At 43.2% G+C, this 27,450-nt stretch overlaps 1 protein-coding gene across 1 annotated transcript in view; it reads left to right on the top strand.

The window, feature by feature from the left end:
* Nucleotides 1–27,450, top strand: part of LOC142254497 (uncharacterized) — an 87,510-nt gene that overhangs the window by 44,957 nt on the left and 15,103 nt on the right. The window contains exons 3-7 of the mRNA XM_075325585.1: nucleotides 20,402–20,475; nucleotides 22,568–22,653; nucleotides 23,050–23,089; nucleotides 25,354–25,434; nucleotides 25,553–25,660. Coding sequence (XP_075181700.1) covers nucleotides 20,410–20,475; nucleotides 22,568–22,653; nucleotides 23,050–23,089; nucleotides 25,354–25,434; nucleotides 25,553–25,660 — 381 coding nt within the window. The 5' untranslated portion in view covers nucleotides 20,402–20,409. The remainder of the gene's footprint in view (nucleotides 1–20,401; nucleotides 20,476–22,567; nucleotides 22,654–23,049; nucleotides 23,090–25,353; nucleotides 25,435–25,552; nucleotides 25,661–27,450) is intronic.

Below are 27,450 nucleotides of genomic sequence, written 5' to 3' on the forward strand. Positions count from 1 at the left end.
CTCCCCCCCCATAGGCGTGCTCGACTCCCCCCCCATAGGCGTGCTCGACTCCCCCCCCATAGGCGTGCTCGACTCCCCCCCCATAGGCGTGCTCGACTCCCCCCCCATAGGCGTGCTCGACTCCCCCCCCATAGGCGTGCTCGACTCCCCCCCCCCCCATAGGCGTGCTCGACTCCCCCCCCCCATAGGTGTGCTCGACTCCCCCCCCCCCATAGGCGTGCTCGGCTCCCCACCCATAGGCGTGCTCGACTTCCCCCCCCCAGAGGCGTGCTCGACTCAACCACCATAGGCGTGCTCGACTCCCCCCCCCCCCCCCCCCCCCATAGGCGTGCTCGACTACCCCCCCCCCCATAGGCGTGCTCGACTCCCCCCCCATATTAATTGGTATTATGATATTATCACTGTGTCACAGTACAGGGATAATACACACAGTGATGTCACAGTACAGGGATAATACACACAGCAATATCACAGTACAGGGGTGGTACACACAGCAATATCACAGTACAGGGGTAATACACACAGCAATATCACAGTACAGGGGTAATACACACAGTGATGTCACAGTACAGAGATAATACACACAGCAATATCACAGTACAGGGATAATACACACAGTGATGTCACAGTACAGGGATAATACACACAGTGATGTCACAGTACAGGGATAATACACACAGTGATGTCACAGTACAGGGGTAATACACACAGTGATGTCAGTACAGGGGTAATACACACAGTGAGGTCACAGTACAGGGGTAATACACACAGTGATGTCACAGTACAGGGATAATACACACAGTGATGTCACAGTACAGGGATAATACACACAGTGATGTCACAGTACAGGGATAATACACACAGTGATGTCACAGTACAGGGGTAATACACACAGTGATGTCACAGTACAGGGGTAATACACACAGTGATGTCACAGTACAGGGATAATACACACAGTGATGTCACAGTACAGGGATAATACACACAGCAATATCACAGTACAGGGGTGGTACACACAGCAATATCACAGTACAGGGGTAATACACACAGCAATATCACAGTACAGGGGTAATACACACAGTGATGTCACAGTACAGAGATAATACACACAGCAATATCACAGTACAGGGATAATACACACAGTGATGTCACAGTACAGGGATAATACACACAGTGATGTCACAGTACAGGGATAATACACACAGTGATGTCACAGTACAGGGGTAATACACACAGTGATGTCAGTACAGGGGTAATACACACAGTGAGGTCACAGTACAGGGGTAATACACACAGTGATGTCACAGTACAGGGATAATACACACAGTGATGTCACAGTACAGGGATAATACACACAGTGATGTCACAGTACAGGGATAATACACACAGTGATGTCACAGTACAGGGGTAATACACACAGTGATGTCACAGTACAGGGATAATACACACAGTGATGTCACAGTACAGGGATAATACACACAGCGATGTCACAGTACAGGGGTAATACACACAGTGATGTCACAGTACAGGGATAATACACACAGTGATGTCACAGTACGGGGATAATACACACAGTGATGTCACAGTACAGGGGTAATACACACAGTGATGTCACAGTATAGGGATAATACACACAGTGATGTCACAGTACAGGGGTAATACACACAGTGATGTCACAGTACAGGGGTAATACACACAGCGATGTCACAGTACAGAGATAATACACACAGTGATGTCACAGTACAGAGATAATACACACAGTGATGTCACAGTACAGGGATAATACACACAGTGATGTCACAGTACAGGGGTAATACACACAGTGATGTCACAGTACAGGGACAATACACACAGTGATGTCACAGTACAGGGGTAATACACACAGTGATGTCACAGTACAGAGATAATACACACAGTGATGTCACAGTACAGGGGTAATACACACAGCAATATCACAGTACAGGGGTAATACACACAGCAATATCACAGTACAGGGATAATACACACAGTGATGTCACAGTACAGGGGTAATACACACAGTGATGCCACAGTACAGGGATAATACACACAGTGATGCCACAGTACAGGGGTAATACACACAGTGATGTCACAGTACAGGGATAATACACACAGTGATGCCACAGTACAGGGATAATACACACAGTGATGCCACAGTACAGGGGTAATACACACAGTGATGTCACAGTACAGGGGTAATACACACAGTGATGCCACAGTACAGGGATAATACACACAGTGATGCCACAGTACAGGGATAATACACACAGTGATGCCACAGTACAGGGATAATACACACAGTGATGCCACAGTACAGGGATAATACACACAGTGATGTCATAGTACAGGGATAATACACACAGTGATGTCACAGTACAGGGGTAATACACACAGTGATGCCACAGTACAGGGATAATACACACAGTGATGTCACAGTACGGGGGTAACACACAGTGATGCCACAGTACAGGGGATAATACACACAGTGATGTCACAGTACAGGGGTAATACACACAGTGATGTCACAGTACAGGGATAATACACACAGTGATGTCACAGTACAGGGGTAATACACACAGCAATATCACAGTACAGGGATAATACACACAGTGATGTCACAGTACAGGGGTAATACACACAGTGATGCCACAGTACAGGCGTAATACACACAGTGATGCCACAGTACAGGGGTAATACACACAGTGATGTCACAGTACAGGGGTAATACACACAGTGATGCCACAGTACAGGGATAATACACACAGTGATGTCACAGTACAGGGATAATACACACAGTGATGTCACAGTACAGGGATAATACACACAGTGATGTCACAGTACAGGGGTTATACACACAGCAATATCACAGTACAGGGATAATACACACAGTGATGTCACAGTACAGGGATAATACACACAGCAATATCACAGTACAGGGATAATACACACAGTGATGTCACAGTACAGGGGTAATACACACAGTGATGCCACAGTACAGGGATAATACACACAGTGATGTCACAGTACAGGGGTAATACACACAGCAATATCACAGTACAGGGATAATACACACAGTGATGTCACAGTACAGGGATAATACACACAGTGATGTCACAGTACAGGGATAATACACACAGTGATGTCACAGTACAGGGATAATACACACAGTGATGTCACAGTACAGGGGTAATACACACAGCAATATCACAGTACAAGGATAATACACACAGTGATGTCACAGTACAGGGATAATACACACAGTGATGTCACAGTACAGGGGTAATACACACAGCAATATCACAGTACAGGGATAATACACACAGTGATGTCACAGTACAGGGATAATACACACAGTGATGTCACAGTACAGGGATAATACACACAGTGATGTCACAGTACAGGGGTAATACACACAGCAATATCACAGTACAGGGATAATGCACACAGTGATGTCACAGTACAGGGATAATACACACAGTGATGTCACAGTACAGGGGTAATACACACAGTGATGCCACAGTACAGGGATAATACACACAGTGATGTCACAGTACAGGGATAATACACACAGTGATGTCACAGTACAGGGATAATACACACAGTGATGTCACAGTACAGGGATAATACACACAGTGATGTCACAGTACAGGGATAATACACACAGTGATGTCACAGTACAGGGATAATACACACAGTGATGCCACAGTACAGGGATAATACACACAGTGATGCCACAGTACAGGGATAATACACACAGTGATGCCACAGTACAGGGGATAATACACACAGTGATGTCATAGTACAGGGATAATACACACAGTGATGTCACAGTACAGGGGTAATACACACAGCAATATCACAGTACAGGGATAATACACACAGTGATGTCACAGTACAGGGGTAATACACACAGTGATGTCACAGTACAGGGGTAATACACACAGTGATGTCACAGTACAGGGATAATACACACAGTGATGTCACAGTACAGGGGTAAAACACACAGCAATATCACAGTACAGGGATAATACACACAGTGATGTCACAGTACAGGGGTAATACACACAGTGATGTCACAGTACAGGAATAATACACACAGTGATATCACAGTACAGGGGTAATACACACAGTGATGCCACAGTACAGGGATAATACACACAGTGATATCACAGTACAGGGATAATACACACAGTGATGTCACAGTACAGGGGCAATACACACAGCAATATCACAGTACAGGGGTAATACACAAAGTGATGTCACAGTACAGGGATAATACACACAGTGATGTCACAGTACAGGGGTAATACACACAGTGATGTCACAGTACAGGGATAATACACATAGTGATGTCACAGTACAGGGGTAATACACACAGCAATATCACAGAACAGGGATAATACACACAGTGATGTCACAGTACAGGGGTAATACACACAGTGATGTCACAGTACAGGGATAATACACACAGTGATGTCACAGTACAGGGATAATACACACAGTGATGTCACAGTACAGGGGTAATACACACAGCAATATCACAGTACAGGGATAATACACACAGTGATGTCACAGTACAGGGGTAATACACACAGTGATGCCACAGTACAGGGATAATACACACAGTGATGTCACAGTACAGGGGTAATACACACAGTGATGTCACAGTACAGGGATAATGCACACAGTGATGTCACAGTACAGGGGTAATACACACAGTGATGCCACAGTACAGGGGTAATACACACAGTGATGTCACAGTACAGGGATAATACACACAGTGATGCCACAGTACAGGGATAATACACACAGTGATGCCACAGTACAGGGATAATACACACAGTGATGTTACAGTACAGGGATAATGCACACAGTGATGTCACAGTACAGGGATAATACACACAGTGATGTCACAGTACAGGGGTAATACACACAGCAATATCACAGTACAGGGATAATACACACAGTGATGTCACAGTACAGGGATAATACACACAGTGATGTCACAGTACAGGGGTAATACACACAGTGATGCCACAGTACAGAGATAATACACACAGCGATGTCACAGTACAGGGGTAATACACACAGTGATGTCACAGTACAGAGGTAATACACACAGTGATGTCACAGTACAGGGATAATACACACAGTGATGTCACAGTACAGGGATAATACACACAGTGATGTCACAGTACAGAGGTAATACACACAGTGATGTCACAGTACAGGGATAATACACACAGTGATGTCACAGTACAGGGATAATACACACAGTGATGTCACAGTACAGGGATAATACACACAGTGATGTCACAGTACAGAGGTAATACACACAGTGATGTCACAGTACAGGGATAATACACACAGTGATGTCACAGTACAGGGATAATACACACAGTGATGTCACAGTACAGAGATAATACACACAGTGATGTCACAGTACAGAGATAATACACACAGTGATGTCACAGTACAGAGATAATACACACAGTGATGTCACAGTACAGAGATAATACACACAGTGATGTCACAGTACAGGGATAATACACACAGTGATGCCACAGTACAGGGGATAATACACACAGTGATGTCACAGTACAGGGGTAATACACACAGTGATGTCACAGTACAGGGATAATACACACAGTGATGTCACAGTACAGGGGTAATACACACAGTGATATCACAGTACAGGGATAATACACACAGTGATGTCACAGTACAGGGGTAATACACACAGTGATGTCACAGTACAGGGATAATACACACAGTGATGTCACAGTACAGAGATAATACACACAGTGATGTCACAGTACAGAGATAATACACACAGTGATGTCACAGTACAGAGATAATACACACAGTGATGTCACAGTACAGGGGTAATACACACAGTGATGTCACAGTACAGGGATAATACACACAGTGATGTCACAGTACAGAGATAATACACACAGTGATGTCACAGTACAGAGATAATACACACAGTGATGTCACAGTACAGAGATAATACACACAGTGATGTCACAGTACAGAGATAATACACACAGTGATGTCACAGTACAGAGATAATACACACAGCGATGTCACAGTACAGGGATAATACACACAGTGATGTCACAGTACAGGGATAATACACACCGTGATGTCACAGTACAGGGATAATACACACAGTGATGTCACAGTACAGAGATAATACACACAGCGATGTCACAGTACAGGGATAATACACACAGCGATGTCACAGTACAGGGATAATACACACCGTGATGTCACAGTACAGGGATAATACACACAGTGATGTCACAGTACAGGGGGGATAAAATAGTATACACGCATAACACACAGACACAGTTTCTATGGTCCAGGTGTAACTACAACCGCTATGCAAGGTTCAACACAGATTTAGATATTGCAAAATTTTAATAAAAGCACAAAAAAAGACAAACTGTTTAAAAAGTGGAAAACCAGCTTCAGACAGAAGTGTTATATTTCAGTTTGCGTCCTATTTATTAATCACCAGGCGACACTTTAATAACGTAACATAGGCCAGAGCAAAACTGACTTCTAACATTGCTCTCGTGAACCCCCGCCTACATGTACATAGAATAGTACTGCTATACACGTCCGCACAGTGAGTGTTACACATGGCTGCGGGACATGGCCGTCAGATATTTGTGGTTTTTTACTATTTCTTGTAACTCATCTGATGTCGACGGTTTCATCATGAGAATTTATATTCTGCGCAATAAGCACAAATGAGATGAAAGTGGGCTTGTTTGTATCCCGGCCCTTCTCTGATGTCCATAATGGCCTGTCACATCGGGACTCATCCCACACACATTTCTGTCCAGTGATTCATTCCATCCATTGCCCCCCTCTCCGAAATCTGCTCCTGCTTAACCATTGATGTGTAAGGATGATCGAGACACCGTGAAATGTTACATTTGCATTATGAGTAGCTATGAATTCTTCTTTTCATTTTACTATTTCGGCATAACAATCAAATTAAAGGAATTTATTATTAGAAAATAATCTGTTGTGTTACATTCATTAGTAATGTTTCAGTTTTCACCTTTTTTTTAGACTCATACTTTCTGTCCTTTAAGAAAACGTTTGCAGCAGTCTCATTATCATCCAGGGCAGGATTACAATGACGGATAACGCCTTTATACACGGCTGATAACACAGGATTCACCATTCAGAATAAATTGTCACAGCTGACTCTGTCCTACACTCATTAGTGCTTCACTACTGAAGACATGGTCAGAATCTTTTCTTTGTAACTAATGTACATGTGTTGTTTCCTGCAACAACAGGAAGTTAGTGAAGCCCCATTGGCCAATGCGAAAATTGCAAAACTACTAATTTTCAGTTTCAATAAAGAACAAAATTAAAAATACATTTAACACAAAAATTTGACTTAAAGGAGTTTCCCCCTACTATACAACCTCTGCTTTATCCATTCAAAGCCCCATGGAAAATAAAAAAAATCAATGTATACGCACCTCCAGCAGTGGTGCTGTTTCGACGGATGACATGACATTCGCTGCAGAGGTCACATGACACAACAATCAGCTGCAGATGATTGGTGTTCTCTTAAAGCTATGCCGAAAGGATAAAGGAGGCAGCCATTCTACGACAGGGAGCAGGGAGCAGATGGGCTGTGACAAGCAGTGCAACACAGCTCAGTGAGTCTGGAAGACTGCAGCCGGCTGCACGGATGAGACGTGTGCGGCACTTGACGTGACGGAACCAGAACGGGGAACAGCAGTCTGCAATTGCGCCTCTCACAGGCTCTATTGCCAACACAAGGTATTTGAGAGAAACATTGTTTCTCAATATAATATCGAACTAGACAATAAAAAATATGGGTGAACCACCCTTTTAAGCAAGGGGTTATACCGTAGTTGGAAACTCCTTTAGGGCATTTGTGTTACTGGTATTGTTCTTTATTAAAAATGCAAATAAGAACTCTTGCAATTCTCATATTGGCCACTGGGTTGTTAGTTTTAGATTCTAACTTCCTGTTGTCCCAGGAAACAATACATGTACATAGCCATGGGGGTTTCCTTTTAAAAATGTTTTATTCTGACGACACTTTCCCTCTTAACAATTCTATATATTCAGTGTGTTCATATTGACCTTCACTTCTTGTTGTTGCAGGAAACAACACATGTTCATGGTCATGAGAGGTTTCCCTTGAAACAATGTTATTTTCTGATAACTCATTCCCTCTTAACAATTTTATATGTATTGAGTACGTTCATATAATCTGCTAACTTCTTGTTGTCGCAGGAAACAACACATGTACATGGCCATAGGAGGTTTCCATTTAAACAATGTTATTTTTGGATGACACATTCCCTCTTAACAGTTCTGTATAAGTTGAGTGTGTTCATATTGTCCTTTGAAGGGAAATGTTTAAATTCTTAAATTTCTAGCCTTATCTTCACACCTTCTGCTGCACCGGGCAGATTCCTATTTCTAGCATTAGGGAAGTAGATGTCCATCTTCTCTATGGAACTGAAATTCGAATGATGTATATTTATATTTGGCGTCTGATTGCTCTTCTAATTAAGTAATTTTGGGCAGGAGAGTATGTTAGGAGGATCACTATCTGACTTTGGGCAGGAGAGTATGTTAGGAGGAACACTGTCTGACTTTGGGCAGGAGAGTATGTTACAAGGTACACTGTCTGACTTTGGGCAGGAGAGTATGTTACAAGGTACACTGTCTGACTTTGGGCAGGAGAGTATGTTAGGAGGAACACTGTCTGACTTTGGGCAGGAGAGTATGTTAGGAGGAACACTGTCTGACTTTGGGCAGGAGAGTATGTTAGGAGGAACACTGTCTGACTTTGGGCAGGAGAGTATGTTACAAGGTACACTGTCTGACTTTGGGCAGGAGAGTATGTTACAAGGTACACTGTCTGACTTTGGGCAGGAGAGTATGTTACAAGGTACACTGTCTGACTTTGGGCAGGAGAGTATGTTACAAGGTACACTGTCTGACTTTGGGCAGGAGAGTATGTTAGGAGGAACACTGTCTGACTTTGGGCAGGAGAGTATGTTAGGAGGAACACTGTCTGACTTTGGGCAGGAGAGTATGTTACAAGGTACACTGTCTGACTTTGGGCAGGAGAGTATGTTACAAGGTACACTGTCTGACTTTGGGCAGGAGAGTATGTTAGGAGGAACACTGTCTGACTTTGGGCATAGAGAGACACATCTGTACGATGCCAAACCGGTCCTATCTTAATTAATTGGACCTGGGCACAGAGTTCACTACAGTTGCTTTATTATTTTCCTTCCAGTTGTCTCCCCACGCCTGATGTCAGATTGGGCAGGAGAATATGGCAGAACCGGCATTTTACCGACACCCAGGATCATTCCGATCTGGACGGGTCATATTCCTAGGACATACGATGAAGGGGGGGGGCCTGCAGAAAAATGGCCTTGTAAAATGAATGTAATTACCCACTTAGTTTGTCTGAATCCAAAATAAGTCGTCATTTGTGCCAGAGAACTATTTTAGGAGTGGGAAGATGGGGTCGCCAAAATCCTGAACCCATTTGACAACCATTAAGCTGGAAAATCTCACATCCAAGAGGCAATTAAAGGATACAGGGAGCAAATGTTGAGGATTTTCCACTGGCATTAATCTTTGCCGCAAATCTGTGAGTGATTTATTTATTTTTTTTTTTATTTTTTTTATTAAACATTTAATTGTCCCAGATCGCATGGTTACTTTGCTTTTGTAGTGCCCTCCTGCCACCATCCCACAGTGTTTGAGGGCACTACGTTTCTGCCCCCATAATTGTGACTACCATCAAAATAGTCAGGGCTAGTTCATTTCCTAACTCTAGGTCTTAGCCCCTGTGCACACGCTGCAGATTTACCGTGGATTTTGCCACGGATTTGCTGCAGAAAATGTATCTAACATTGCTGCAGTCATTCCCCAGCAAATCATATGGGTTTTAAAAAAAATGCTGTGCGCACACTGCAGTTTTTTTTTTTTATACCCGCTGCGGAATTAATGAGCATGTCACTCCTTTTCCGCAGGTACCTGCGGTTTTTGCCATAGATAATGGTAAAAATCCGCAGGGATTAACTTGCGGAAAATCCGCACAAAATTCGCGGCAAACCGCGGTAAAACCGCATGCTGATTTTGCTGCAATTTTGGTGCTGTTTTTTACCGCGGGTGCGGGATTCTTTAAGAGGTTCAGTTTTTTTTCTTAAGAAAAAGGCACTTTCTAGTGTGCACATAGCCTTAAGGCCCCGTCACACGGGACGATCTATCGTGCGATCGCATGAGCAATCGCACCCGCCCCCGTCGTTTGTGCGTCACGGGCAGTTCGTTGCCCGTGGAGCACAATGTCGTTAACCCCCGTCACACGTACTTACCTTCCTAACGATGTCGCTGTGGGCGGCGAACATCCTCTTCCTGAAGGGGGTTGGACATTCGGCGTCACAGCGACATCACACAGCGGCCGCCCAATAGAAGCGGAGGGGCGGAGATGAGCGGGACTTAACATCCCGCCCACCTCCTTCCTTCTGCATTGCCGGCGGGACGCAGGTAAGCTGTGTTTCTCATTCCCAGGGTGTCACACGGAGCGACGTGGGCTGCCTCGGAAACGATGAAGAATCGGAGCACAGAAGAAGAAACGACTTTATGAAAATGAGCGACGTGTCAACGATCAACGATAAGGTGAGTATTTTTGCTCGTTCACAGTCGTTCAGAGCTGTCACACGCTACCATATCTCTAGCGATGCCGGATGTGCTTCACGGAATCCGTGACCCCGCCGACATATCGCCCGATATATCGTAGCGTGTGACTGAACTTTTAAAAGGGTTTTTTAGGATTTCTTTTTTACTATATGCACATTCTGCAGATTTGGTGCAGAAATTTTCTGCATGAAATCTGCACCTTCTGGCAGAAAAATGCACCAAAAACACATGCTATTCTGGTAGACTTTTTTGGTGCCTTCTTTTTTTTTTTTTTCTTTTGTTATCATGTTAATGGCTGGAAAGGGCTAAAAACACAGGAAAAAAATGCCCCAACAATTGACATTCTGCAGATTTTTTTTTTTCTGCACCAAAATCTGCACGGGAAAAAAAAAGCAATGTGTGCACAGCACTTCGTATATCTGTCTTCAAGTTAGGCATGCAGATTTTGGTGCAGATTTTAAAAAAAAGTATCAAAATCTGCATAAAAAAAGAGTAAACGCACAGTGTGCACATAGCCTTAAGGCTTTCCGTTGACCAGCGCTGGCTCTTCACTGCTGCCTTTGGTCTTGTCAAACATTGATAGGCTGTAGTGTTGAGGTCAGTGTTGGGCTCAGGGGCTCGGGCTGTCTAGAATCGTCAGAGCTACCGAGCCCAGAAATTGGTTGCAGCTCTCTTGACATCACCACTGCACCAGGGACTATGGTGAAGAGCTGGCACTGAAGCAAGGAAGGGGGTAAGTAAAGTTTATTTATTTTCAACCAATGGGAGTCTAGGAAGTAAAAAAGTTAATTCCTGGGAAAACCCCTTTTTTAAAGAGGACCTTTTATCAGGTCAGAAGTGGCCAGTTTTTTTGCTCTTATTTTATTACTGGTGCTCTCTGTTTTGTTTTTTTTAAGTTCCCAAAGGTTCCAGGAATAGGGGCCTTTTTATTTAATGCTAATTTGTATGATCTTTAGCAAGGGGGTGTGGCTTACAGTTCCTCAGGGGCGTGTCTTTTGTCTGCTCTCCATTATTATGCTTTAAGCCTCACCCCTTTGGTAAAGACCATAAAAATTAGCTCTGACTGAATAAAACCATTTGGTGAAATTAAACATTCTACTCAATGGAGCAGCGGGAATAAAACAAGAGCAAAAATTGGTCACCTTTGCCCAGGTGACAGGTCCCCTTTAAGTTAAATAATATTTTAAGGTAAAAACAGTTCTCGCTCCCTGCCCAGCAATTATCTCTATAATCCGAACGGGAAAGAAAGCTGAACCTTAAAGAGAATCCGACACCAGGTTTTTGCTCCCCCATCTGTGAGCAGCATAATGCAGAGACAGAGACCCTGACTCCAGCAATGTGTCACTTACTGAGCTGTTTGCAGCCATTTTTTTTAAAAATCAGTGTTTTCTCTGTTGCATATCTAGCAGTTATACAGAGCTCATGAATATACTGGACTACCTGCAGCACGCCAAGTAGTCCTGTAATGATCTCCTGATGATTAAACAGTGATTTTATCAAGTGTACACTAAGCAGCCCAGTAACTAACACATTGCTGGAATCAGGATCTCTGCCCCTACATTATGGTGTTCTCAGATTAGGAGGCAAAAACCTGGTGACAGATTACCTTTAATGTGGCAAGTAAAGTAATTTTCCTTCATGTGCTTCCCTCCCTGTCTTCGGCCTAGATTACCAGCCCTCCATGAGAACATAGATGCTTTCCCTTCTCTCCACATTCTGATCTGTTGAGTACAGGGAGGGGGAAAGCAGAGAGAGTCGTTAGTCTATACAACACTTCTCCATTCACCTTTTCAGAGGTTATGTCCAGAAATCTAAAGAAACTTGCAGATAGTACTCGTTTCCAGCCAGAAATCTAATATATAAAGTAGAGTGTATGTATGTGTGTGTATGTCTGCTAAAGGAATCCGCACCGTCGCAGTTACAATCACGAAATTTTCCACAGACACCCCATGTGACTCAGGGAATGTCATAGACTGTTTTGACGGGAAAATTTAACCCCACGCTTTACAGTTACTCTCCAAAAAACCTGCCTCCATTAAAGTCAATGGAGCTGCAAGCTACAGGTTATTAATAGCAGCTGTGAGTGGTTGCTATAGGCAACGAAGGACATTCTTAGTATAAGAAGCTTATGTGAGAGGTAATAAGATGTCGATGGGAAGACGGATAGAGACAAAGACAGACCGACAAAGAGGCAGACGGGGAAAGAGACGGGGGTAGACGGGGAAAGAGACGGGGAAAGAGACGGGGGCAGACGGGGAAAGAGACGGGGGCAGACGGGGAAAGAGACGGGGGCAGACGGGGAAAGAGACGGGGGCAGACGGGGAAAGAGACGGGGGCAGACGGGGAAAGAGACGGGGGCAGACGGGGAAAGAGACGGGGGCAGACGGGGAAAGAGACGGGGGCAGACGGGGAAAGAGACGGGGGCAGACGGGGAAAGAGACGGGGGCAGACGGGGAGAGAGACTGTTACTATCCCGGGCAACACCAGGTACTACAGCCAGTACATAAATGTCACTTTTTTTTCCTGATATTTAAGTTTTTTGCTCTGTTTGACATCTGTTCTTGCCTTCCATGTGTCATTTCTATGTGTCTGAATATAAAAAAATTAATGCGGACAAGACCATCCATCAGAAGAGGAGCAAAGCTCCAAAATGTTTGCAGTGTTTAGAGGCCGCCCCTCCTTGAGGACGCAGCATGGTTACAAGTCAGACCACATCTGCTGAGCTGTTTCCACTTTGTTCCACAAGTAGAAATTTAAGAAGAGACCTTTTCCAGTGGGAGAAATAGATCCATTGTGAACATCGAAGACGAGGCCCGGAGTGGTCACTTAAACATAATAATAAATGGAAGAATAATAGCGATCATTGCAAGGGTTAAACATCCAGAGCCAAGGACATTAAACATTAAGTAAAACGTCATTTGCCGTCTGAGGTTTCTGGATTCCTCATTGTGATGAATTACAGATTGGGAGAAAAAGGGAACTTGGGAATTGTCCAAACCACTGTGTATATTAGACATTCAGACATACGTAGCGGCTCAGCATTGGCACCGGTACAAAGCATTAGACTGGCCATGATGTCATTATTTGCAGGAATGGTTTAACAAAGCATCACTTCATTTAAGGAGTCCATACTGTTCATTGGTGCCGGATCTCTGAGCTTTGAGCTAAGCGTTTCCTTTGTCTGCGAGTGAAGCCTAGCCTTGTCTAATGAAAAGTTCTACAACCGACTGATATACTTATTGCATGGATTATTCACAACCTCCGAGATCTCTTCTTGCAGTCATGAATGAGAACCTTGACTGAGTTCATTGAGGTCCGTTTACCTGTGGTCACAGGTGGAGGATCTTGAGAACCTCCAGCTGTGACCGCAATAATGGTGTGCCTGGATTCAGCATCCTAGTGCCAGTATAGGACTGGTTTTACTTTAGGCATGAAAATCCTGCTGGTTGGTTGTCTTCAAACTTCAATTGCCGTTTCTCAGCCCAAGCCTCCAGTTTACATAAACCCTCTGAATTGATTATCGTGCAGAGTTTGATATCCTCTACAAATATTGAAATTCTACTCTCTATGCCCTTTACAAGGTCATTAATAAATACAGTGGAACCTTGGTTTACGAGAACAATCCGTTCTGGGACTGTGCTTGTAAACCAAGTTTACTCGTCTAGCAAAGCAAGATTTCCCATAGGAAGTCATTGCAATGCTGAGAATTTGTTCCACAACTTGTTCAGTGTCCCATCCTGATCCCCTATTGTGGTGTTCCACACACACACACCCACACACCCACACACACCCACATATTATGCTCACCTTACCTTCAGTTCCCTCGCCGGCCTCCCGATTCTTGTAGTCCACCGGTACAAAATGTGTATCAGGTAACCATCGCGACCGATGCCGGAGCTTCCGCTGCCAGCGCGCTGACGTCAAAGGCATGAGCCGCTTTCCTCTGATTGGTCAGCGCACTGCCTTTGAGAAGCGGCTGACAACAGAAGTTCCTCCATCGTCGCGATGGTTACCTGATACACATCCTGTACCGGCGAACTACAAGAACCAGAAGGCCGGCGATGGAAAGGAAGGTAAGGTGAGCATAATATGTGTTTGTGTGTGTTTGTGCAGACTGCAAGAGCGGGTCAGAGCGCGGTTAAAGTACGGTACCTGAAGTGTGTGCGGTGAGTATTTGCTCGTACAGCAAAGCTTGCTCGTAAACTCAGTTACAAATTTACAGCATGCTTTGCTCGTATAGCGAAATACTCGCACACAAGTTACTCGTAAACCGTGGTTCCACTGTATGTTAAAAAGAAGATGGCCCAATACTGATCCTGTGGTACCATACTCTTAAGTGTGACCCAGGCCGAGTGTATTCCATTAATAACCACCCTTTGTTTCCTATCACCGAGCCAATTCTTAACCCTGTTACACGTCTTTTCCCCTATCCCCATTATTCTATTTAATTGTACCAACCTTTAGTGTGGCTTTGTAAGTTTAAGATCATTTTTTTGTCACCGTTCCATTATAATACCACCTATATTTAAAGGCTTTACATATCTTTGCACTGCATCTATTTTATTGTTAATTTGCCTCTTAAATGCAGAATAAAGCAACTTTCTTAAAAAGTCTTAATTAATAATTCCCTACTATTTTGCTGTTGTATTGTTTGTGTAACTCCTTCACCTAGCTGGCTGCTCAGTACAATTTGTAGTTTGATTTCTGCTCAGCAAAACAGACAAATCCATCAGGGATCTACTTCTGGAACTAACATTTTCTGCTCTCCCCCCTCCCTTCTCTCAGTGTTAGAGATGGCAGCGGGGAGGAGATTTTACACAGCAGATCAGAGTTTGGCAAGTGGGGAAAGCATCTATGTTCTCATGGAGGGCTGGGAAAACCGGCTGCAGATAGGTGGGAAAGTAGATGCCAAAAATCATTTTAGTAATGAAGGTGATCTGATACAGGAGAGCTAGTGAAGGAAGAAGCGCTCCAAACACACAATCCTCAGTGTATAACACTGGGAGGGACATAACCACAAGAGGAAAAAACGGAGACTTGTATCCGGTTGCAAACTGCATATAAGGAGGCCTGAAAATGAGTGAAGTAATGAACATTGCAGACTGAAACTTACAGGGAAAAGTATGTAATAAGTTCATACCTTAAGTAAAAGTATCCATGCAAAACCTGAGGGTATAACAACCATCAACAGGGGTAATTTATGTTCTGTAATGTCCTATTTACTTGATTTTTGCATTTTATATAATATGACTCAACCCAATAGGCCCTCTCTATTGCAGTCCTTCTAATATATAATTTGTGGTCACTGCTTGTCTTGTATTTTCCAGTTTAATTTGGACTTTCTCTGCAAAGATTATAGTTTTGGTCCGTTTATCCCAAACGTCTGTTCTCGTGTCCCAATAAAAGTTGTTTTTAACCTTAAATTAGACTCCAAAAGTAACGTATTTCCTCTGAAGTCATTGGAGTGAGGACCTTTTTTTCCTGTTTATATGGACGTTCTTTTTATGTATATGATCACTCATTTTTGTATATACTGTATCTCCTCAGTACTGCAGTGTATGGTCATAGGCCTTTGTGGTGTGTATATGTCAGGTGGAGGAAACCCAACATTAAAGGGGTTATGGAGTCATACCAGATTGACTTATTCATACTACAATTCATCAATGTGAGATCCGCCTGGGACCAAAACCCTTCACCCCTGGCAATTAACTGCTTTTTTTTTTATTTATAGTTTGCTTATTACCCAATTTTTCATTCTTCAGACTCAATCTTGATTCCTAGCTTTCACCTAGGAGATCATTTGATGCCACATCACAGCCTCAAATGAGCTGCTACAGCCAATGCCATCTCTGCCTACTGGGATGACACTATGACTATCTCTTATTTTGTATTCTGCTAAATAGACAAATATATTCTAGATGCTGAACTGTCCTCTCCGTCATTATAAGTGTGAGAGGAGCTGTGCAATCATCATCAGGAACTGTCATAAGTGTTTCTATGGAGAAAGTGTATGGTACATTCCATACTTTTTCACCATACAGGCAGTTCTGGTTCCTGAGATGGTAACCCCTTACAGGGATCTTGAATGTAATTAATTAATGTTATTAATCTTGATTCCTAGCTTTCATCTAGCAGATCACTTGATGCCACATCACCGCATCCAATGATCTGCTAAAGCCAGTGCCATGTCTGCCTGCTGGGATTACACTAATTATCTTTTATTTTGTATTCTGCTAAATAGACAAATATATTCTAGATGCTGAACTGTCCTCTCCTTCATTATAAGTGTGTGAGAGGAGCTGTGCAATCATCATCAGTAACTGTCATAAGTGTTTCTACCCCTGCTCTATGGAGAAAGCATGTGGTACAGTCATTGCACTTTCATCATACAGGCCTTTCTGGTTCCTGAGATGGTAACCCCTTACAGCGATCTTGAAGACATGTAATTAATCTTGATTCCTAGCTTTCATCTAGCAGATCATTTGATGCCACATCACAGCATGAAATGATTTGCTAGAGCCAGTGCCATCTCTACCTGCTGGGATGACACTATAATTATATTTTCTTTTATATTAAGCTAACTACGCATATATATTATAAGCTTTACAGTTCCAGATACTAAATTGTCATCTCTTTCATTATAACTGAGACAGGAGCTGTGCAATCATCATCAGTATCGGTCATAAGTGTTTCTTATCCTGCTCTATTGAGAACGCATGTGGTACAGTCATTGCACTTTCATTATACAAGCCTTTCTGATTCCTGAGATGGTAACCCCTTGCAGAGATCTTGAAGACATGTAATTAATATTGATTCCTAGCTTTCATCTAGAAGATCATTTGATGCCACATCACAGCATCAAATGATCTGCTAGAACCAGTGCCATCTCTATCTGCTGGGATGACACTATAATTATCTTCTCTTTTGTATTCTGCTAAATATGCAAATATATTCGAAGCTCACAGTTCTGGAGGCTGAACTGTCCTCTCCTTCATTATAACTATGTGACAGGAGCTGTGCAATCATCATCAGTATTGGTCATAAGTGTTTCTACTCCTGCTCTATGGAGAAAGCATGGGATTCAGTCAAAGCACTTTAACCATACAGGGCTTTCTGTTTCCTGCAATGGTAACCTTCTACAGGGATATTGAAGACAAGTAATTCTCAGAAAAATATCTTGTGATCAAATTCCCAAAATGTAAAGTATATAATGAAGTTTAAGATGAAAACGAGCAGCCAAATTAAGTTAATACGAATTGATCTATATATTTTAGAGACTGGATGAATTTCAACATTTTAGCACTACTTTAACCTTTTTATTTAATGATTTGTTGTTTTTATCATGGGATATACACAGTAAAATAACAGAATATGCACTAACAATTAACCAAGACATCTACGTGACCGTCTTCATAATAAATAGATGGGATAAGGTGTTCTGGCACCCGGGACAGGAATGAAAATTCCAGCTTGCTGGGGGTTTTAAAGTTATACTCAATTTCAGTGGCCTCATACACTCATTGTCAATCGTATCAACACCTGGCTTCCATCTGTTAAAGGGAATTTGTCAGCAGGTTTTTGCAACCTCATCTGAGAGCAGCATGATGTAGGCAAAGAGATCCTGAATCCTACGATGTATCACTTAGATTACTGGGTGCAGCCGTTCTGACACAATCAGATTTTTTCGATTTAGCCATGTAGCAGAGCTGAGATCGCTAACCCCGCCCACACCAAGCTCTCTATAGAGAGTGTACAATGACAGTGAGTTGTCAACCAGAGGAGGCGGAGTGCCAGACATGAGATTGTAGTCCAAGCAATGATAACTCCTGCTGCTTAAACAAACATAGCAAATATAGGATAGATCGGACCTTGACAATACAGGTATCTCTGAATTCAGTGTGTTAACCCTTACAGCATGCTGGTTTCAGGTTACATAGCAAAAACCTGCTGACATTCCCTTTAATATATAGGTCACTCCCCAACCTTATTAAGAGTGCCAGGACACCACTGTGATACTATATTCAACAGAGAAAGAATGTGGCACAAATCCAATATTGATAAAATACAAAACTTTATTGATTATACTTAAAAATCATAATAGAGCAAGGAGCCCTCAAGGGGTTAACAGAACTGTGTGCAGAGCAATTCAATGATTACAATCAATATAGACTATGATATACAGAGTGCAGACGGTCAAATATTTTTTAACACTTTTTAACACTTTCTGCATGCATGTGTAGATAAGAATGCAAACAAGGTGTATACATAACATTTTAAGCTTGCGTTAACCACTTGTTTGTAATTTGATGTTGCATATCTTAATTAGTAGTTATGTGAATGAAATCACTACCCCCTTTAGTTAACAGCCACTTTATGCATCATCTGCTTGATCATACTAGCGTTTTAGTGTGGAGAGCCCTATATACATATGTATATCTAATGACATTAGTAGTTTACTGTGGGCAAAAAAAAAAAACACCAGCAATCTCTGTAATATCAAGTCATAGTACTAACCAGTTCTGCAGCAGTTCTGAGTACCCCACCTGTCCCTACGCGCGTTTCACCTCTTCTTCAGGGGACGTCTATACGTCCCCTGAAGAAGAGGTGAAACGCGCGTAGGGACAGGTGGGGTACTCAGAACTGCTGCAGAACTGGTTAGTACTATGACTTGATATTACAGAGATTGCTGGTGTTTTTTTTTTTTTTTTTTTGCCCACAGTAAACTACTAATGTCATTAGATATACATATGTATATAGGGCTCTCCACACTAAAACGCTAGTATGATCAAGCAGATGATGCATAAAGTGGCTGTTAACTAAAGGGGGTAGTGATTTCATTCACATAACTACTAATTAAGATATGCAATATCAAATTACAAACAAGTGGTTAACACAAGCTTAAAATGTTATTTATGTATACACCTTGTTTGCATGCTTATCTACACATGCATGCAGAAAGTGTTAAAAAGTGTTAAAAAAATATTTGACCGTCTGCACTCTGTATATCATAGTCTATATTGATTGTAATCATTGAATTGCTCTGCACACAGTTCTGTTAACCCCTTGAGGGCTCCTTGCTCTATTATGATTTTTAAGTATAATCAATAAAGTTTTGTATTTTATCAATATTGGACTTGTGCCACATTCTTTCTCTGTTGAATATATGACATTCCCTTTAAGTCTAATGTTTGATGCACATTATGGTCTTCCAAAGTGTTTTTTTATATGAAAAATACCTACAAGTCAATGTTCAGTATTGCTACCTTTCCTCCAGACAGTGTCCTCTATGCTGCACAGCTTCAGTTCTATGACTTAACTGTACAGACTGGGACATGACATGAAGTTACTGGACAGCTGATATTATGTGAGAGGGAACAATACTCTCCCCCAGAGCAATACAGAAAAAACAAGAAGTGGAAAATTAGCGGAAAATGTTGTGTACCCCCTCCCCCCCCCCCTCCAAATTACCTCTGGCCTCATCCTGCATGAAACAGGTCTATTATGTGTAAATGTGATTATACTTTCTGGCTTTTACAGCTTTTAGATTACCATAGTATGTGAGAATTGGTGCAGCAATATCTGTATATGTACATTGATGATATTATTATGGTAATTCCTTTTTTTTTTGTCTTTTTTTTGGTTTCTCAAGGCTCTGACATGAAGAAAGACATTGAGGCTCTAATAGCACAGGAAAGAGCCGACATAATCAGCAAATATGATCGGGTATGTGTTCAATGGAAACCAGAACGAAGGTCCATGCTACCAGCTACTGTTGACTATGGCATAGCTACTATTTCTTATGAAAAGTAACACCTATATGGGCATGTTATATTTTAAAGAGGATATGTCAGTAGGATGAGTCCTCCTAAGTCATCTATATGCACATACAGGTCATAGGAAGCTGAATAAACTGATACCTTGATATCTGCGATCCAAAGAAATCCCCATTTTTTAAAGATATATAAATGAGCTGTTAAAATCTATGGGTCATACATAGATCTCCCTGAGACTCCGCCTCCAGAGGAGGCATTACCAGTGTGAGACATGTCAATCAGGACAGCAAACTGTCAGTCGTTGCATTTGAAAAATAGTAGCCAGCCAGTAGGGGTTGTTCAATGTGACATTTAACAGCTGACTTTGCCAGGGAAAACTGCAGCCATCCAGGCAAGTCCCTGTGGCGGCAAACACTAAAGGGAAAATGAAGTATTAATTGCATCCATTCAGATGAATGAAAGCCCGGGTTACTCTAAGGGCGGCTTTGCACGTTGCAACATCGCACGTGCCATGTCGGTGGGGTCAAATCGAAAGTGACGCACATCCGGAGTCACTTTCGACATCGTAGTGTGTAAATCCTAGATGATACGATTAACGAGCGCAAAAGCGTCGTTATCATATCATCGGTGTAGGCTCCGACTTTTCCATAATTACGCTGCCGCGACAGGTATGATGTTGTTCCTCATTCCTGCGGCAGCACACATCGCTGTGTGTAAAGCCGCAGGAGCGAGGAACATCTCCTTACCTGCCACCGGCGGCTATACGGAAGGAAGAAGGTGGGCGGGATGTTTACGTCCCACTCATCTCCGCCCCTCCGCTTTGATTGGCCGCCTGCCGTGTGACGTCGCTGTGACGTTGTACGACCCGTCCCCTTAGGAAGGAGGCGGGACGCCGGCCAGATCGACGTCGCAGGACAGGTGAGTGCATGTAAAGCTGGCGTAGCGATAATGTACGCTACGCCAGGAATCACAAGATATCGCTGCTGCGACGGGGGCGGGGACTATCGCGTGCGACATCGCGACATCGCAGCATCGGCTTGCGATGTCGCAACGTGCAAAGCCCGCCTAAGAGTACACTCTGCAGACTGTCAGTCATTAAATTAGTAAAATTTACCATAAAGTAGCTAGTCCCTTTAAGATAAATGAAAGGGGTGGTTCATTCTGAAATTAAACGGCTGATTTTGTCAGGGAAAACTGCAACCATCCAGGAATTCCCTGTGGCGGCAAACACCAAAGGGAAAATGTAGTATTAATGGCATCCATTCAGATGAATGAAAATCTAAGTTGCTATAAGAGTGACTCGGCAGACTGTCAGTCATTAAATTAGTAAAATTTACCATAAAGTAGCTAGTCCCTTTAAGATAAATGAAAGGGGTGGTTCATTCTGAAATTAAACGGCTGATCAGCCAGGCAAGTCCCTGTGGCGGCAAACACCAAAGGGAAAATGTAGTATTAATGGCATCCATTCAGATGAATGGAAGCCCAGGTTACTATAAGAGTGACTAGGCAGACTCTCAGTCATTAAGGTAATAAAATTTACTATAAAGTAGCTGGCCCCCTTACAATAAATTAAAGGGGTGTGTCATTCTGAAAATAAACGGCTGATTTTGTCAGGGAAAATTGCAACCATCCAGGCAAGTACCTGTGGCGGCAAACGGCAAAAGGAAAATGTAGTATTAATGGCATCCATTCAGATGAATGACCTCCCATGCAATATAAGGGTGACTTGAGTCCGGCAAACAAGTGCTGGTGCTGAGCGGTTTCCTCTTTTTGATCATAGAGGGGCCCCCTCCCTCCGGAAATATAAGAAATCCCCCTTTAAAAATATCGGCTTATGTTGTATATACACCACGGCTATGTATTTCTATGGTTTCCCACTACTTTGTCAAGTCGAATCCTGTGGGGATTGGATGAATGGTCATTCTGCCCCCCCATCCCCAAACACAGGATAAGGGGCACATAACTGCAGGATACTATAAGGATCCAGAGAGATAACTCGGCAGAGGAGCTGTATACATTGTTTTCTCCATTCTTTTTTTTAGGGAAGGCAGACGGGAGCTGAGATTGACCCTTGGGAAGATGCGGATTTTGCACTGTACAAAGTTACTGACAGATTTGGATTCTTACAGTAAGTGCCCCCCGATTGTCTAATGGTATCTCCGCCTCACCGGTTTGGATTGGCCTGATCACAACTGGTTTATGTCAATTGGAAATGTCTACCATTATAGGGGTTTTCCACTGTTTAGAAAACGATTCATGTAATGCATGAAGCGCTGAGCTCAGTGATTGGCTGCAGCGCTGTTGACATGATGACTCCGCTGCAGTCAAACAGATATCAGGGGAGGCTTTGCGCAACATAAAATATAAATCTAAAATATATCCCGTGGATGCTCCACTTACCAGTGACCCCGGACAACCCCTGACTGGTCACCAGCCGCCCCCCAGCCCGTGTCAGGTGATCAAAGGCTGTCCTCCGTGTTCTCAGAATCCCATTAACTGATACATTTCTTCTGATTTTATGCAGTGAGCAAGAATTACCTTCCCGGACCGCTGCGGAGGAGAAGGTACCGGGGGCTTTGTATTATTTTATTGTTTATGTATTGATTATCTGGACTTCTTAGTTGCAGATTTATTTACTGGATTTATTTTTCGAAGTCAAAAAGTGAAACAGCAAAAAGCAAACTTGTCATCAATCACACAGTCACCACGAGCGCACAAAGGGCACTTTACACGCTGCGATATCGCTAGTGAGCGTACCCGCCCCCGTCGGTTGTGTGTCATGGGTAAATCGCTGCCCGTCGCGCACAACATCACTTACACCCGTCACACGGACTTACCTGCCCTGTGACGTCGCTCTGGCCGGCGAATGGCATCCTTTCTAAGGGGGCGGTCCGTGCGGCGTCACAGCGACGTCACACGGCAGCCATCCAATAGAAGCGGAGGGGCGGAGCTGAGCAAGACATAACATCCCGCCCACCTCCTTCCTTCCTCGTTGCCAGTGGAGGCAGGTAAGGAGATGTTCCTCGCTCCTGCGGTGTCACATGTAGCAATGTGTGATGCTGCAGGAGCGACGAACAACTAGCGGCATGCACCACCAACGATATTATGAAAAGGAGCGACATGGCAACGATCAACGATTTTTGACGTTCTTGCGATCGTTGATCATCGCTCCTAGCTGTCACACGCTGCGATTATTTTAATGTGTATATCTATTATATATATATATATATATATATATATATATATATATATATATATATATATATATATATATATATAATAATATATACACATTAAAATAATCTTGCAAATGTTCATATTGGCCACAAGGCCTAATCTTAAGGGTGCTTTACACGCTGCGACATCGCTAATGATATATCGTCGGGGTCACAGTGTTTGTGACGCACATCCGGCGTCGTTAGCGACATCGCAGCGTGTGACAGCTAGGAGCGATGATCAATGATCGCAAAATCGTCAAAAATCGTTGATCGTTGACACGTCGCTCATTTTCATTTTCCTGCGGCAGCACACATCGCTACGCGTGACACCGCAGGAACGATGAACATCTCCTTACCTGCGGCCACCGGCAATGAGGAAGGACGGAGGTGGGCGGGATGTTAAGGCCGCTCAGCTCCTCCCCTCCGCTTCTATTGGACGGCTGCCGCGTGACATCGCTGTGACGCCGCACGAACTGCCCCCTTAGAAAGGAGGCGGGTCGCCGGCCAGAGCGACGTCGCAGGGAAGGAAAGTCCGTGTGACGGGTCCTAGCGATGTTGTGCGCGACTGGCAGCGATTTGCCCGTGACGCACAACCGACGGGGGCGAGTACGCTCGCTAGCGATATAGATAGCGATATCGCAGCGTGTAAAGTGCCCTTAAGACTCCTACATTCTGTTGGTCACATGCATGGACATTAGCAACAATAAACTTCCACAAACCTTATCTGTTTGCATAGAAGCCTTATCTGAGGTGTAAAAAGTCATTGTACAGGAGGAGGTGGAGGTGAGCTGTGATATCACTTGTTGTGAATGGTGGATTCTGTTACCCACTGTATATAGAGGTGTTATCAGTCATTACACAAGAGGAGGAGAAGGAGGTGAGCTGTGACATCACCTATTGTGAATGGTGAATCCTGTGTTATCTACTCTATATAGAGGTGTTATAAGTCATTATACAGAAGGGGAGGTGAGGTGTGACATCACCTATTGTGAATGGTGGACCCTGTATTATCTTGTTATCTACTGTATATAGAGGTGGTATCAGTCATTGTACAGGAGGAGGAGGAGGTGAGCTGTGATATAACCTATTGTGAATGGTGGACTCTGTTTTCTACTGTATATAGAGCGGTTATCAGTCACTGTAGAGGATAAGGTGGAAGTGAGCTGTGACATGTATTGTGAATGGTGAATCTACAGTATTTAGAGGTTTGATCAGTCATTGTATAGGAGGAGGAGGTGAGCTGTGACCTCACCTATTGTGAATGGTGGATCCTGTGTTATGTACTGTATATAGAGGTGTTACCTTTCACATTAATTCTGTCTGACATTGAGACTGTTGACAAGTCATCTGTGCAAAACAGTAAATATGAGCTCAATAATAGACGAGTGGCCAGTATGATAATTGCAAGATTTAAGGTTATGTTTTAGGATTTTCTTAAAGTATAGATGGTGACATTGAAAAGTGAGATAAACATTATCAAAAACTTTAAAGAAACAAAAACATTTATTTCAGCCATAGATCATTTTCAAATCGCCTTTAAGTTTATCTTCTAATTGGTTTCCAGTAATTCTATGTTTATTTAATGATCTCTCTTAATATTTAATAATTAGCAAAAACTGCAGGAAATCGAACGCGTGGACAAATGGCTGAAGATGCTAAAGAAGTGGACAAAGTACAGGCACAGCGAGAAGGTGCGAGGAAGAGAGCGGAGCAGTATAAAACGGATGCAATAATAATGGGGCGACCATTGCTGATCAAGTTTCCCTGTTTTTTTTTAAATTTTTTTTTTTTATTATTATTTTTTTTTAGATGTTCCGCAGAGTTTATAAAGGAATTCCTCTGCAAGTCCGGGGACAGGTTTGGTCTCTGCTTTTAGATGTTGAGGTGATGAAGTCCGAGAACAGCGGTAAATACGAGGTATGTGGCTCCTGTTTCAAAGTTTCTTTACTCATCCTCCCCAGGTCCTGCACTTAGTCTCCACCACTGCTTCCGGTATCTTTTATTGTCTGCATCACTGATGTCACATTGACAGCGCTGCAGCCAATCAGTGAACTTATTGGCTCTGCCCTAATTGCACAAGACTGCTGCGATCAGTGATTGTCTGCAGTGTTTGCAACCTGATGTCAGCGCCTCACCGCTGCTTCCAGTATCTGTTGATGTCACGTTGACAGTGCTGCAGCCAACTAGTGAGCTTATTGGCTCTGCCCTCATTGCACAGAACTGCTGTGATCAGTGATTATCTGCAGCATTTGCAACCTGATGTCAGCACTGCACTTAGTCTCCACCACTGCTTCCGGTATCTGTTATTGTCTGCCGCACTGATGTCACATTGACAGCACTGCAGCCAATCAGTGAGCTTATTGGCTCTGCCCTAATTGCACAGAACTGCTGTGATCAGTGATTGTTTGCAGCATTTGCAACCTGATGTCAGCGCTGCACTTCGTCTCCACTGCTGCTTCCAGTATCTGTTATTGTCTGCAGCGCTGATGTCACGTACACAGCGCTGCAGTCAGTCAGTGAGCTTATTGTCTCTGCTGGAATTGCTGCGATCAGTGATTGTCTGCAGTGTTTGCAACATGTCAGGGCAGAAAACAATAATAAAGACTGATAGCAACGGAGGAGACTCGGAACTGGACCCAGGTAGAGTGAGACAAGCACAGGTTTGATTTGTTTTCTTTTAGACAAACAGCAAATCTTGTCAAAGAAAAGGACTTGTCGCGTTCCATGCTTTTTCCTACCGCATCATAGATCTTTCATTATTGGAATTTCGGATTGGGAAAGGCGCAGATTGAAAGGGCCGTGGTGCTCCGGCCACATCCACTTTACTTGATCCTATCCGTCTTATAGCATTTGTTCCTGGTCCCATCTTTCACCGGAGCTGCAGTACCAGTCACGGCCACTACCCAATGTATGGCGCTGTCCTAGTAGATCATGCTCCATGGCTCCATCAATCGGCTGATAGTTGGGGTCCTGGATTCGAAATAAGGGGCATAAATATCAAAGGTCCAGAAAATGTCTTTAAAGCCACTTTCACACTGCGGTATTTTACATTACTATTTATAAAAGCAGAGGCGCACCCCACATAGAACATATGACCAAGAGCTGGGTCTGAGACACAAATACTGATGAAAAGTCGTATGAAAGTGACCAGCACTGAAAATAGAACGGAGAAGAATAAAATGTTACTGCTCGTAAACCGACCACTTCCTACATAAACCTCCTAATACCGAAACACCGGTCATACTTTGCTAACGGAGATCGCCCAGTATAGCTCTGATCATGAACATCCCCATCCAAGAATCTCCGAGGAATCTAAAACTTCATAGGGGTTGTCAATCATTTTTATTTCGTGTATTTTTGGTTACAAACCATTATTATAATTTGATTTAAATACACATTTTGCACCGTTTTGCCTCTTATAGTCTCTCTTTTGCTGTCGATTGAATGAGTGCACTGAGAATCTGTCAGTGAGCTCATTGTGCAAGATGGGAGAGATTCTAACTCTTCTTTTCCTGAGCTTCTGTAGGCTGATTTATGACCACATCAAAGTTGAAACTGCAGCAAAATTGGTCCATCTCCCAAGTATTGATGAAGGATTCTAGATAGGGACATAACTATATTGGTCACTGGGTTTACAGTCGCACCCAGATCCTGGAGTTTGGGGGGGGGGGGTTAACAAGTGGGAATAAAAGGTTCCTTTTGGCCCA

This window comes from Anomaloglossus baeobatrachus, chromosome 10 (assembly GCF_048569485.1).
Source record: "Anomaloglossus baeobatrachus isolate aAnoBae1 chromosome 10, aAnoBae1.hap1, whole genome shotgun sequence".
NCBI lineage: Eukaryota > Metazoa > Chordata > Amphibia > Anura > Aromobatidae > Anomaloglossus > Anomaloglossus baeobatrachus.